The sequence below is a fragment of the Schistocerca americana genome, chromosome 11 (genome assembly GCF_021461395.2).
Source record: "Schistocerca americana isolate TAMUIC-IGC-003095 chromosome 11, iqSchAmer2.1, whole genome shotgun sequence".
Lineage (NCBI taxonomy): Eukaryota > Metazoa > Arthropoda > Insecta > Orthoptera > Acrididae > Schistocerca > Schistocerca americana.
Window position 1 is genome coordinate 169021772 of NC_060129.1, and position 15541 is coordinate 169037312.

Here is a 15541-nt window from a genome sequence, read left to right on the forward strand (position 1 = left end):
TTGCACTTGCTCCCTCTTGACTATCGCCTGTTTAGATCAATGGCGCAGGGCCTGGCGGACCGACACTTCCGATCTCACGAAGAAATCACAAATCGGATCGATTCGTGGGTCGCTTCAAAAGATGAACAATTTTTTTGACGCGGGATTTGTACACTGATCAAAAGTTGCGAGAAAGTAGTGGCCAGCGATGGAAAATACTTTGAACGATACATGTGTAACCAATTTGTTTCATTAAAGCCTCAAATGTTGGGGAAAAAACGGTAGAAGCAAAGTTGTACACCTTGTACTTTCCAACACTTAAACTGACATCTGATTTCAACAAATTCCTCTTTTCATAAGTGGTTTTCTTGCTATCAGCAGTCTGTTCTTGCTGTCACCGTCTGCATTTTCCACAGTCCAGTGACATTAATGTGGGCCACCTGTCAACAGCCTGAATGACCACCTTCTGCACCTGCAAACATGCAGGTAAGGAGTCAGTGAGGTTTTGGAAGGAACCGACAGGGATGTGAAGCTGTGCCTCAAAAAAAATATAAAAAGAAAGAAAACTCAATCTAGCAAATGAACAATAAAGCATAATCATTAAAGTTAAAACCATAAAAACAAAAAAAATTAGAATGATAAGAACTCAAATAAAGTGAACCTAACTACAGTGTCATGGCCACTGCGCTAGCTTTCTCGGATGAGGATCCGTGGGGTGAACAGCCCGACAGAGGTGGTTCCACAGATTCTCGGTCAGATTTAAAGCAGAGCAGTTAGGTGGCCAGGGGAGTACAGTAAACCCATCTCGGTGCTCTTCAAACCACGCACGTACATTGCGAGCTGTGTGACAACTCGAACTGTCCTCCCGGTTGATGCCATCGTGCTGAGGAAAAATCAAACTGCACGTACGGGAGAACACGGTCCCCGAGGATACATACATACTGTACTTGTATCGATCCACTGCGGCTTCCAGAGTGTTGAGATCACCTGGGGGCTGCCACAAAAACATTCCACAGACCGTAACGCTCTCTCCTCCATTCCGGATCCTTCCGACAATTGCTGCAGGACCACACGTGTCAACGGCCAGCTATCTGACAGAACATAAAACTCGATTCACCCGAAAAGGTCACCTGTCGCAACCCGGTGGACGTCCCGTTGCGGTATTAGTGTGCAGATTCCAGCCTTCACGCCAGTGAATGGCAGTCGGCATCGGTGCACGGACCGGTGTCTCTTGCGGACGCCCGTTAGCAGTAACGTTCATTGAACGGTTGTTGTAGAGACACTGTCGGTAGCTCCTCGGTTCATTGGATCGGTCAGCTGCTCGACAGCTGTACGTCTACTCACCTGTACACATCTCTGCATCCACCGTTCACCCAGTCATCTACGGTGTGGCGCACCAAAGTTGCCCCGGCACCAATTTCAGATAGTGCCATTTTGCCACTTAAGGTATACTTCACCCGTGGTAGCATAACAACTGTTAACAAACTTAGCTGCTCACACAGTGGTCAATTAATGTGACTGGACCATGTACAACCTCTCCACTTCAGCCACCACCAATAACTTTGCTGCCCAAATAGCAAAACACTACTACTTTTAGTCTCTTATATTCTTATCTAAATCCACCAGCATCACCTGATATAACTGGACTACATCCTTCGATAACACAGGAGATATTGAATTTAATTGATGGAAGGAGAAAATATAAAAGCCAGCAAATGAAGCAGGCAAAACAGAATACAAATGTCTAAAAAATGAGTGATAGGAAGTGCAAACTAGCTATGTAGCAGTGGCTAGAAGACAGATTTAAGGCTTTAGAAGTATTTCACCAGCAGGAAAATAGTATCACCTACAGGGAAATTTAATACCCCTTTGAAGAAAAGACAGGCAGCCGTACAAATATCAAGAACTCGTATGGAAAACGAGTTCTAATCAAATAAGCTGAAAGGTGGAAGGAATATATAGAGGGTCTATTATACAAGGCAGAAGTATTTGAGGACAGTATTATAGAAATGGAAGAGGAATTAGGTGAAGATGAGATGGGAGATATGATACTGTAAGGAGAATTTGACAGAGGATTGAAAGACATAAGTCAAAACAAGACTACTACTACTACTACTACTACTACTACTGATAGCCTTGGGAGAGCCAGCCATGACAAAACTTCCACCTGACGCGCAAGATGTATGAGACAGGTGAAATACTCAGTCTTCAAGAAGAATGTAATAATTACAAATCCAAAGAAAACTGTTGCTGACAGTGTGAAAATTACCAAACTATCAGTTTAATTAGTCATGGTTGCAAAATACTAACACGAATTCTTTGCACAAGAATGGAAAAATTGGTAGAAGCCAACCTTGGGGAAGATCACTTTGAAATCTGAAGAAAAGTAGGAACACCCGAGGCAATACTGACCCTACAACTTATCTTAGAAGCTAGGTTAAGGAAAGCCAAACCTACGTTTTTAGCATTTGTAGGCTTCGAGAAAGCTTTTTAACAATACCCACTGGAATACTCTCTTTCAAATTCTAAACATAGCAGAGATAAAATATGGGGAGCGAAAGGCTCTTTACAACTCGAACACAAACAAGGTGGCAGTTAGAAGAATCGAGAGGCACAAAAGGGAAGTAGTGGTTGAGAAAAGTGAAAGACAGGGTTGTAGCCTACCCCCGATGTTATTCAGTCTGTATAATGAGCAAGCAGTAAAGGAAACCGAAGAAAAATATGGAGTAGGAATTAAAATCCATGGAGAAGAAATGCAAACTTTGAAGTTTGCCAATGACACTAATTCTGTCAACACTAATTCTGTCAGAGACAGCAAAGGACTTGGAAGAGCAGTTGAACAGAATGGGCAGTGTCTTGAAAGGAGGCTATAAGATGAACATCAACAAAAGCAAAACAAAGATAATGGAATGCAGTCAAATTAAATCAGGTGATGTTGAGGGAGTTAGATAAGGAAATGAATCACTTAAAATAGTAGACGAGTTTTGCTATTTAGGCAGCAAAGTAACTGATGATGGCTGAAGTAAAGAGGATAAAAAACGTAGATTGACAGTTGAAAAATGTTTCTGAAGAAGATAAATTTGTTAACATCAAATATAGATTTAAGTCTCAAAAAGTCTTTTCTGAAAGTATTTGTATAGAGTGTAGCCATTTATGGAAGTAAAACATGGATGATGAACAGCTTGGACAATAAGAGGATGTAAGCTTCTGAAATGTGATGCTACAGCAGAATGCTGAAGATGATATGTGGATCACATAACTAATGAGGTGGTGCTGAGTAGAATTGGAGAGATAAGAAATTTGAGGCACAACTTGATTAGAAGTAGGAATCAGTTGATACGGCACATTCTGAGATATCAAGACATCACCAATTTAGTACTGGGGGAAGAGTGTGTATGTGGGAGTGAATGGGGCTGGCCAATGGATGAAAACAGTAAGCAGATTCAGACGGATCTAGGGTGCAGTACTTATTCGGAGATGATGAAGCTTGCACACAATAGAGTAGCATGGACTGCTGCAACAAATCAGTCTTTGGACTGAAGACAACGACAAAGACAACAACAACAACAATAACAATGACAACAACGACGACAACAACAACAACAGGTGGAGGTGGAGATGAGACTGGAGTCAGCCACAAATTCATTGAATGAACAGTTTACATACAGGAATCAATGTGCAATATAGCTACTAAACATCTCAAGATGCCAAGAGGCACACTTTTGGTTGAAGACCGTAGCTTGTTTTTCATTCCACAAACTTTGACTGACCACAGTGTTTCTGTCACTATTATAAATACTTTTCGTTTCCAGTGATATTAGAGACATATTCAAAGCTTTTCTTCCATAGCACTAAACCTCTTACCTGTTCCTGCTTCACTGTGCCACACAAAAAATAGTCTCGATTCTCTCTGTCATCTAACTCCTTTTTCGTGGCGATTCCCAACTGCATTTTGTTGGTAGCTGAATCATTTGGCATAATGTTTGAGTCACCTACTAATGAAGTAATTTCCCTGTTTCTTTCATCATCTGGCCAAGTTTGCTCAGGTTTGGGTGCTGATGGTGGCACTACTGAAATACACCAAATACTGGAAGAAAAAGAAAAAAAAATCATGAGATAAAATTAAACTCCCCCCCCCCCCCAATCTCTCTCTCTCTCTCTCTCTCTCTCTCTCTCACACACACACACACACACACACACACACACACACGTCTCGAAAAAGTAAGTTACACATTATTATAACAATATTAAGAAAATGATAGACTGATGTTCACAACATAGAGGAAGCATAGTCTGTAACAAAGCAGGCAGATTCCATTTGCCTGTTGTGCTTTTTCTGTTGTCCCTCGTCCCTCTGCCACCCTGAAAGTATTATTTTCTTTTGCAAATCTCTTGGTATTCCTTATTTGTATGAAACGTGCACAGTAGCTAAAATTCTCAAATACTGACATAGGGCTTTTCTACCTTGTTGTTGTTGTTGTTGTGGTCTTCAGTCCTGAGACTGGTTTGATGCAGCTCTCCATGCTAATCTATCCTGTGCAAGCTCCTTCCAGCACCTACTGCAGCCTACATCCTTCTGAATCTGCTGAGTGTATTCATCTCTTGGTCTCCCTCTACGATTTTTAAGCTCCACGCTGCCCTCCAATGCTAAATTTGTGATCCCTTGATGCCTCAGAACATGTCCTACCAACCGATCCCTTCTTCTAGTCAAGTTGTGCCACAAACTTCTCTTCTCCCCAATTCTATTCAATACCTCCTCATTAGTTACATGATCTACCCACCTAATCTTCAACATTCTTCTGTAGCACCACATTTCGAAAGCTTCTATTCTCTTTCTGTCCAAACTATTTATTGTCCATTTTTCACTTCCATACATGGCTACACTCCACACAAATACTTTCAGAAACAACTTCCTGACACTTAAATCTATACTCGATGTTAACAAATTGCTCTTCTTCAGAAACACTTTTCTTGCCATTGCCAGTCTACATTTTATATCCTATCTATTTCGACCATCATCAGTTATTTTGCTCCCCAAATAGCAAAACTCCTTTACTACTTTAAGTGTCTCTTTTTCTAATCTAATTCCCTCAGCATCACCCGACTTAATTCGACTACATTCCATTATCCTCGTTTTGCTTTTGTTGATGTTCATCTTATATCCTCCTTTCAAGACACTGTCCATTCCGTTCAACTGATCTTCCAAGCCCTTTGATGTCTCTGACAGAATTACAATGTCATCAGCGAACCTCAAAGTTTTTATTTCTTCTCCTTGGATTTTAATACCTACTCCAAATTTTTCTTTTGTTTCGTTTACTGCTTGCTCAATATACAGATTGAATAACATCGGGGAGAGGCTACAACCTTGTCTCACTCCCTTTCCAACCACTGCTTCCCTTTCATGTCCCTCGACTCTTATAACTGCCATCTGGTTCCTGTACAAATTGTAAATAGCTCCCTGTATTTTACCCCTGCCACCTTTAGAATTTGAAAGAGAGTATTCCAGTCAACATTGTCAAAAGCTTTCTCCAAGTCAACAAATGCTAGAAGTGTAGGTTTGCCTTTCCTTAATCTTTCTTCTAAGATAAGTCGTAAGGTCAGTATTGCCTCACGTGTTCCAACATTTCTACGGAATCCAAACTGATCTTCCCCGAGGTTGGCTTCTACCAGTTTTTCCATTCGTCTGTAAATAATTCGCGTTAGTATTTTGCAGCTGTGACTTATTAAACAGATAGTTCGGTAATTTTCACATTTGTCAACACCCGCTTTCTTTGGGATTGGAATTATTATATTCTTCTTGAAGTCAGAGGGTATTCCACCTGTGTGATACATCTTGCTCACCAGATGGTAGAGTTTTGTCAGGACTGGCTCTCCCAAGGCCGTCAGTAGTTCTAATGGAATGTTGTCTACTCCCGGGGACTTGTTTCGACTCAGGTCTTTCAGTGCTCTGTCAAACTCTTCACGCAGTATCGTATCTCCCATTTCATCTTCATCTACATCCTCTTCCATTTCCATAATATTGTCCTCAAGTACATCGCCCTTGTATAGACCCTCTATATACTCCTTCCACCTTTCTGCTTTCCCCTCTTTGCTTAGAACTGGGTTTCCATTTGAGCTCTTGATATTCATACAAGTGGCTCTCTTTTCTCCAAACGTCTCTTTAATTTTCCTGTAGGCTGTATCTATCTTACCCCCAGTGAGATAAGCCTCTACATCCTTACATTTGTCCTCTAGCCATGCCTGCTTAGCCATTTTGCACTTCCTGTTGATCTCATTTTTGAGACGTTTGTATTCCTTTTTGCGTGCTTCATTTACTGCATTTTTATATTTTCTCCTTTCATCAATTAAATTCAATATTTCTTCTGTTACCCAAGGATTTCTACTAGCCCTCGTCTTTTCACCTACTTGATCCTCTGCTGGCTTCACTACTTCATCCCTCAGAGCTACCCATTCGTCTTCTACTGTATTTCTTTCCCCCATTCCTGTCAATTTTTCCCTTATGCTCTCCCTGAAACTCTGTACACCCTCTGGTTTAGTAAGTTTATCCAGGTCCCATCTCCTTAAATTCCCACCTTTTTGCAATTTCTTCAGTTTTAATCTACTTCTACCTTAACTTCACTATTTATTACATTCCACTGGCTATCAGGAGTTAATGCACCAGCTAATTTACCTGGAAACTGCTAATTGTAAAAAAAAAAAAAAGTAATCTAAAACTTTGTTATCATGGTAACAATACCAGAGAAGGAAAGTTACTACTCACCATATAGCAGAGATGCTGAGTCGCGATAGGTACAATAAAAAGATTCACACTCATAGTTTTCGGCCATTAAGCCTTTGTCAGACACAGGCTTAATGGCCGAAAGCTGTGATTGTGTGAATCTTTTTATTGTGCCTATTGCGACTCAGCATCTCCGCTATATGGTGAGTAGCAACTTTCCTTCTCTGGTATTGTTACATTCCATCCTGGATTTTCCATTGTTTGACTTTGTTATCATTGTTCATATGTAAACTTATAGGTACACTATTACTAACTTCCTGAGAAAGTAGATCAAAAAGACGTATAAATAAGTATCCCTACAGCCAATGACGAAACTATGCTAGCAATATTTCGGCTTATTTAGTTTCAGAGTAATTAGCTTCTTCATTTAAAGCATTGTTACTGGAATACAACACAACATTTAGGCAAACTAGCCACATAATTGAATAGAAATGATTGTTGTGTCTAACAGCCCACATTCAGAACGATCTTCTCACTCAAACACACTTAACAGGGAGTACAAATGGCCTATCTCTCAAATATTAAATTTGCTGATTTTGTGACCCATTTTCTCAATACCTACTTCATGTAAATTAATCAAACTTTTGCACATTACTTATACATGTGTCATATAATTACTCCTCTAGTTTGGTTGCAGTATGTACTTTACGAGTTACAATTCTTTTCGTTTGAATCTTTTATGTTAATTTGTCCATAAATTTTTGTGCATTTTACTGGAAATATACAGCCAATGTCAACCATTCCAGAGTTAGCATCACAAGTGTGTTATAAATTAACTGTAAAAATAAAAAAATAAAAAAGTCAAGAGTATCTATTATAGTAGCTGAGAAAATGCACGATTTGTTTGTGAAAATTTCATTTTCCAGAAATTGCAATTGCAAATTAATTTAACTTAAAAAAATTTAAAGATGATGTAAATTTAAAAATTTAAATTAAAGAAACAAGTGTTAAAACATGGCAGCACTGCAGTCTTTGTCATTATCTACATTGTCTGAATGCATCTTCTTCCTCCTCAGACACTTAGCAGCCTCGTAGCTCAGCTTTATCGACTTGCACCTTGTCCAGTTCCCCAGTACGGTTCGTATATTCACTAACAGCTCTTTGTCTACCAGTATTACTATAAATAACTGTAATGACAGCACCACATATATAAAGCCTCAATGTATGTAGCCCGACAAATAGTTACTCTTGCCCAAACTACATTGCTGAATGATTCATTCACGTTTTGTATTTTCCCTGTCAGGCATTTATTCAATAGACCTGAATCTGCCAAATCTCTATAGTGTCTAGTAGGCTCAGGTAAGGAGTTCTTGTAGGTAAACTTATCTAAAGTTACAGCTGATTCACTTTTTTTATATATATATTTACACCACTAGGCTGAACAAAGGATGTGGATCACCTTATCATCTATGGATATTTTAGGAAAATGGTTACCAACACAGGCTTTTTCATACCATCTAAATTATTTTCATTGCATGGCCTGACTGTAGTACTCTGATAGCTGATTGATGGTATTGCTAGCAGACAGCTCCAAAGTGTCTTCAACAGCTACATTTCCCTGTTGTACCACGGACATCGCACGATCAGCGCAGACAAGAATCACAACTGGTATATCAGACCCACCAACAATAATCACAACTTTTATGTCAAGCCTACCAACTTATGCAGCAAGATTTCCACTAGAATTTAAATGATACCAAAGCCTTCTAGAGATTATGGTTCTTGGAATATTAATTTTTAACTGAGCAACTGTTTCTGAAATCCTAACAATTTCCTTTGCAACTACTCAAATTGAATTACATTAAATGAAACACCAAATTCCAAATGACTTTTCTGCATAAAAACCAAAAATTGCAATTTTTCAACAAAATGGCCATTTATACTCTCCTCAATTCTAATTTGTGAACACTAGTAAACAGCAGTAGCTACTTTTAGTTTTAATTCTTGTAAATCTATATAAAAAGGCTGGCCATTTCAGTTCTGTTTGTGGAGAGTCGTGAAGTCTGCAAGATCTACATCTACAAATACAGAAAATGTACCGCAGATGACACAGAATAAATTACAAGTTGGAAAGGGTACTGCAGTTTATTTAAATTTTGTGTCCACTGGTTTATTCCATTATTCAGTGGATAACTGATGTGTAATTAGTATCACAGACTGCTCCAAACTTCAATAGTTTTCACTGAGACAAACGGTTCAAATGTGAATTGTGTTGTTGTAATAGTTGCTTGCTGTGCACATCACTTTCATCCTGCTTTGACCGTCAAATCTGATACGAGTATAATTATGTGAATGCGTTAATTATATGTTTCCAATATGGGAATTTTCATGAACAGTTACTTCAGTTTCAGTTACTACATTTGAACAGTCACATTATAGATCATCAACTGAGTGTAGTATGTGGCTAACCTATTATCTGCGGGTAATTTAAATAAACGACACTCAATAAACAGTAGTTCGTTCATCATATACCTTATTTACTCGAATCTAAGCCACACTTTTTTTCTGGTTTTTGTAATACAAAAAACCGCCTGCGGCTTAGAATCGAGTACAAAGCGGAAGTTTTGAAAAATGTTGGTAGGTGCCGCCACAACTAACTTCTGTCGTCTAATGTATGTAGCGCTTCGCAGGCACAAAGATAAATACTGGCACCAAAACCTCTGTGTCAGGAATTAAATTTAAAAAAAAGGTGGAAGACGAGCTTTTTTTTCTCCGCCCCGAGTTTCGGCCACTGCATTTTCATACATTATCCAACGAAGTAAATACAGATTCCGTATTGTTCATCTTCGAATGTAGCAGCATTTCAATTTACTACGAAAATCCGACTGGAAAAACTGTTTGGGATGTTTGTCAATATAGCCAACTCTGCGTTCTGAATTTTTTCCTACCTGTGAGAAGAGATGGTTGCTAATAGGAACTTTAATGAATTGTGATCACATGCAGTATTCTCTTCACCATAAGAATAATACGAATATAAACATTTTGCCATGTATTCTTTCATGTTTGCTGCTATCTCATTTAAATCCTGTCTGCCAAATAAACTACGAATCTAGAGTGAGACAACAGCAAACGCGGAAGAATATGTATATCATGTCATGTTTATATTCGTATTATTCTTATGCCGAATAGTGATACAGTCAGAAATGAAGCACGGCAACTGATTAGAAGACTCTTAATTTCTGTGCATAATGGAATGTACTAAAGAGGCGTCTGCAAAGATTTTCAAACGGAGAAAAATTTTCGCTAAACTCTCGTTCAGAACATCATCTATCATATGCAGTCTATTAGTTGGTTCTTGTTGATCATTATCAAAGAAAGCAGCAGTGTAAGTAACAACAAACAGCAGTCTCTTGCCATTGTTTCGCTAATGAGACGATTCCTCTCTTTTGTTTTTTAATTGTAAGTGGCGGTAGCGCGCACAAAAGTTAGCCATGTCGCGAGCGGCGACAGGTCGTAAACACTCATTATCAGAATGCGACAAACAATGCGTGACACAGTACAGTAATTCATTTTCAGCTTTGAGTGACATAAACACTTATAAAAAAGAGAACGACACTTATCAGATCAAAGAAAAATAAGCAATCAATTCAAACCAGACGAAGCACGTGAAAAAAGAAGGGTACCCGTATAAACACGGACGGAGCGCCTGACGCATAGCAACAGCTACCTGGTAAAGCTTAACTGCTAAGCTTAAGACTCGAACCAAACTACTGTAGCTGTATCGTCATTCATTCGACCTAAATTGTGTCTCATATTACAATGGACCAACTTTGTTTCGATTTGGAGGTGCGGCCTAAAACTTTTCTCTCCCCTTGAATTTCGAGTCTCAGATTTCAGGTGCGGCTTAGATTCGGGAAAATTTTTTTTCCTCAATTTTGAGTCTCATTTTTCAGGTGCGGCTTAGATTCGAGTGCGGCTTAAATTCGAGTAAATACGGTAAGTGCAAGTAATGTGTCTGAACTGCAAATTCAATGTGGGCCACATTATTAGTAGTATACTGTTCCCACCACCAACTTTTCAGCCAAATTCAACAGAAGCACATCTACTCAGGGCATATTTGCACAGGTACATAGAGTTACATTACTAGTTGCTGGTGAGCACAGTGAAAAGACTACTAAACATTCAAGTTTTTGTACAAAAAGTTGGCGTCTCGGAGTAGAAAACACACACACACATATATTCCCACTGTGTCTAGTCACTGTGGCCCAACTGTGCACTGCAACTACATCTGACACGAGTGGCAGTCTGGGTTGGTTGGCAGGGGTAAGGAGGAGGCATTGGCGAGGGAGGGGGGAGGACAGCAGTGTAGGGTGGGGAAAGATGTTACACTGCATGTGAGAGTGAGCAGGGGGCAAATGGAGCAGAAAACAAGAGGAGTAGAGAAGAAGAAAAGATGAGTGGGTGTGTTCGTGAAAAAGAAAACTGTGTAGTGCTGGAGGGGGAATAGGTAGGAGAAGGACAGTGACGGGGGAAGGTTAAGGCGATACACAGACTGTGAAGCAGTTTTTTATGTGAGGCAAGTAGTGTCGGGCAGCACGTTCAGCAACTGGGTGGTCCAGCTGTCTCTCGGGCACGGTTTGTCGGAGATCATTCACGTGGACACGCAGCTCGTCAGTTGTCGTGCCCACGTAGAAAGTGGCACAGTTGTTGCAGCTTAGTTTGTAGATCACATGACTACTTCCACAGGTAGCCCTGCCTCTGATTGGACAGGCAGTGCCTGTGGCCGGATTGGAGTAGCTGATATTGGGAGAACATATGGGACAAGTCTCGCATCTAGCTCTATTACGGGGATACGAGCCACGAGGCAAGGGGTTGGGAGCAGGCGTCGTGTAGGGACAGATCAGGATATTATGCAGATTTGGTGGGTGGCAGAATACTGCAACGGGAGGAGTGGGGAGGATAGAGAGTATGATATTCCTCAGTTCAGGGCACAGCGAGACGTACTTGAAACCTTGGCGAAGACTGAGTGAAATGCTCCAGTCCAGGGCGGTACTGAACCGTGACGTGAGTGCCGATTTATAGCCAGACAGCGTATACTCGGTAAGCGGGAGTGACCGGAGAGACGAGGTACACGAGATCCATTTCTGTACGAGGTCGGGAGGGTCATTTTAATCTGTGAAGGCCTCAGTGAGACACTCGGCATATTTCGAGTGGGACTGCTCGTCACTGCAGATGTGATGACCGTGAGTCTCTAGGCTGTACAGAAGGGATTTCTCCGTGTCCAATGCGTGGCGGCTATCGAAGTGAAGCTATCGATCGTGATTAGTTGGTTTCGCACGGGTGGAATTACCGAAGTAGCCACCCTTGAAGTAGAGGTCGACAACAACAAAGCTGGCTTGATGGGTTGAGGAAATGGTGGAGGAGGTTGTGGTGGAATGTGGATACGGTGTCCTCGTCCTGTGTCGAGTTTACGAAGATGTGATCAGTGAAACTGAACTGGGTGAAGGGTTTGAGATTGTGGGTGCTTAGGAATGATTCCTCCAGATGGCACACGAATAGGATGGCAGAGGATGGTGCCAAAAGGTTGCCCATTGCTGTTCCACAGATTTGTTTGTAGGTAATGCCTTCCAAGGAGAGGCAATTGTGGACTGGGATATAGTTGGTCATGGTGACCAAGAAGGAGGTTGTGGGTTTGGAGTCAGTTGGGCAATGGGAAACGTAGTGTCAACAGTTCCCATACCCAGGAACCAGGAGGAGCTGTATCCCCTGCCCCACATCTCAGAAGTGTGTTTTTCTTTCAAGAAAATGATTTAAAAATCTGTATTATGCAGGTTTTTAAGAGGGTCATAAGTAGAACTTTTTTATGGCTACTCAAAAAAGTCACCATTAGTCTTCCAAAAATTGAAAATACTTCACACTCACAGGTATAGCCCCCCACCCTATTAACTATGATACAGGTTTCCTTGGGCAGTGTGCAATAGCAGCAAAGCCAAGAGCATTAGGGATGTTTGTGTAGAGCAAGGGTTCCCAAACTTTTCCTTTGACAGAATGCACTGAGAATACTGGTAATCTGATCAAATAGCTTGTTTATTTTGAAGGTTAAAAGAATAAAATTTTTGAAACACGAGAAAAACTTGTTTTTTCAGTTATTACTTCAGTTTTAACTCATAACTAATAACACAATAACAATAATAATAATAATAATAATAATAATAATGTTATTAAAAAATGAGAAAGAATGTCAGAAAAAAGCCACGTTACTAGTATTTTTTTGCGGAGCACATATTCATTTACCACGGAATCCCAGTGTTCTGCAGAACAGTTTGGAAGCCCATTGTAGAGGGACGTTATAATCCTACCTACTGACAAAGGCCCCACGTCTGTGGTTATGAACTGCAGGAATTACCTGGTAAAGGGTCTCTGCCAGCTGTCAGATGCAGTCACCTACAAACCCTGCCAAAGCAGCCCAATTCCAGAAGTCCAGCGGGATCCCCAGTCTCTCGTCAAAGCCTTAGGCCCATCCCAAAACTTCTCCCCAGAATCCATCTCTCTCCTCACACCCACCACTCACCGCATTCCTATGTTCTACACGCTTCGTAAAGTCCGTAAACCCAACCACCGAGGAGGGTCCGTCGTGGCCAGTTACAGTGGCCCCACTGAGACAATCTCTACTCTCACTGACCAACACCTTCAGTGTATTACCCAGTGTACCATTGGTGATCTTATAATTAAATGTTTCCCTGAGACATTTAAATCTCTTTATATTATCTACCATAATGATCGAAGCAGACGAAATAAGATCCACCAATGGTACAAGGACGACCCATTACGTCCAATGCTGGGGTGCTTGCCAATATTGGAGAGCCCTGGCAGTAGTGACAATATATGAGGGGAAAATGAATTGAAGTTTGTGTTGGGGAGGGCACTCAGCTAAGGTAGTTTGTGCAGCAATGTTGACCATCGTGCTGTGGTATTGTAATGGTTAGCATTTCTGCCTACAGAGCGAGAAGACCCGGGTTCGTGTCCTCGCCGCGGCAAAAATTTTAATTCATTTTGTCTGCTTCGATCATTACCGAGAGGGAATATTCCACTATGCAAATACTGCATGTTTTCTACAAAAACTGCCCTAAAAAAATGTTGCATTACTTATTGAGTGCCCCCCATAATAATCTACTATAGATAGATGTCATTACTTACACAAGCAGGTACATACTTTCTTTCAAAAATACCCACTCCAATCACGTGAACATTAAGTTGCTATAGCCGATAAACAGCAGCTATTTAGTGAAACTGATAGGGCAGTAGCTTTTTTTGAAAGAAGCAGGTTTCTTATTAATTTACTTGATTAAATGTAGATGGCATTAAGCTTTATAGCAACAGTATGCTATTGAAACAGTAAGCAAATCAAATTTGCGTTACATTTTTTTCTCTGTTAATGTATAGCTTGACTTGTTTTTCACCAAAGGATCTCCTCCTTGATGGGAACAGGGGAACGTGATGAATCAATGAGTTCATTAATTAATTGATGCTGGTGTAACAATTGCTGGGGATATAAAAGGAAATAATTATGCATGATTGGTTGTAACTGCACAGAAAGAGATAGACATGAGCTTACAGCATGCTTCAGATTAAAATCTGTTGCACTTGCCAACTGAAGGGAAGGAGGTTTCTCACACTATAATTAGCACCTCGAGCAAAGTGTTTTTTCTTCTTCTTTTTTTCCCTGAAATTACAGCATCATTACCTGGTTTTTATTTTCTTTCTGTCAAATAACAGGAAAATATTGCCTTTTCACTCTCTGTAAATACAGAATTCTAGTTCTTATGTGAAGTATTCCCAAATTTGGAAAAAAAATGAAAAAAATAAAGAAGAAATGTGTATCTTGTCAACACGTACTGTGGTTTCTGTAGTCTGCATTACAGTTTGTGATCTGCAACCGTGAATAATTTAATACAGATAGCCCACTGTGAAGCAAATATGTTTGGTAATATTACACTGTTGGTGTTTACATTATTTTACTCTAATGGAAAGAATTTGTGTGTGCGCATCTCTGTGTGTAAGTGCACGTGCACCTAGGGGGCAAGGGGCTCATCTGCACGTGTCTACCGATCGAGATGTCAAGGGCAGCACGAATGTTCACAGATTTGTTTAACAAGTAGGACAGAGATACTGAAGGAACTGAACTGGCAGACTCTTTAAGACAGATGGGAACTATTCCAAGAAAGTCTCTTAATAAAGTTTCAAGAACTGGCATTAAATGATTACTATAGGGATATATTACAACCCCCTAAATATCACTCACTTGGATCATCAGAATAATTACTGCACACACAGAGGCATTCAAACAATCATTCTTTCTGCACTCTGTATGTGAACTGAACACAAAGAAACCCTAATAACTGGTGCACAAATGGGACATACTCTCTGCCATGCACCTCACAGTAGTTTGCAGAGTATAGTTGCCAATGTAGGCGAGGTCAAGATATTTACGGTACGGTCCGTGAACACTTTAAGTCTTGATTAAATTTAGTTCTCTGCACCGAACCCATCTCTCTCTTCTCAGTACAATGTACATTGAACCCAGATGACGGAAAGAGTTCTTCCTTCTCATCCTGTCTGACCTGGGGTTACTAAAGCTCAGCAGTCATTTTCCTACACCCCCCTTCCTCTCCCTTCAACCCTTCTGCCAGAAGAAGGTCCACTGGCTACAAAAGATCTTTAATCTTTGTATATGTTTTCTTCTGCCACTACTTGGTGAGAAGGTGTTTATCTAGCCATTTACATTGCATTTTCAATAGTATTGAGAGAAGACATACACTCAAACCACTACATAGTTCAAGTTAA

The 15541-nt window shown here is 40.3% G+C and overlaps 1 protein-coding gene across 2 annotated transcripts in view; it reads right to left on the reverse strand.

The window, feature by feature from the left end:
• The window catches only part of LOC124554164 (THAP domain-containing protein 8-like), a 75502-nt gene that overhangs the window by 53073 nt on the left and 6888 nt on the right, over window positions 1-15541 (reverse strand). For both annotated transcript variants that reach the window (XM_047128237.1, XM_047128236.1), the window contains one exon: window positions 3844-4066. In XM_047128237.1, coding sequence (XP_046984193.1) covers window positions 3844-4066 — 223 coding nt within the window. The remainder of the gene's footprint in view (window positions 1-3843; window positions 4067-15541) is intronic.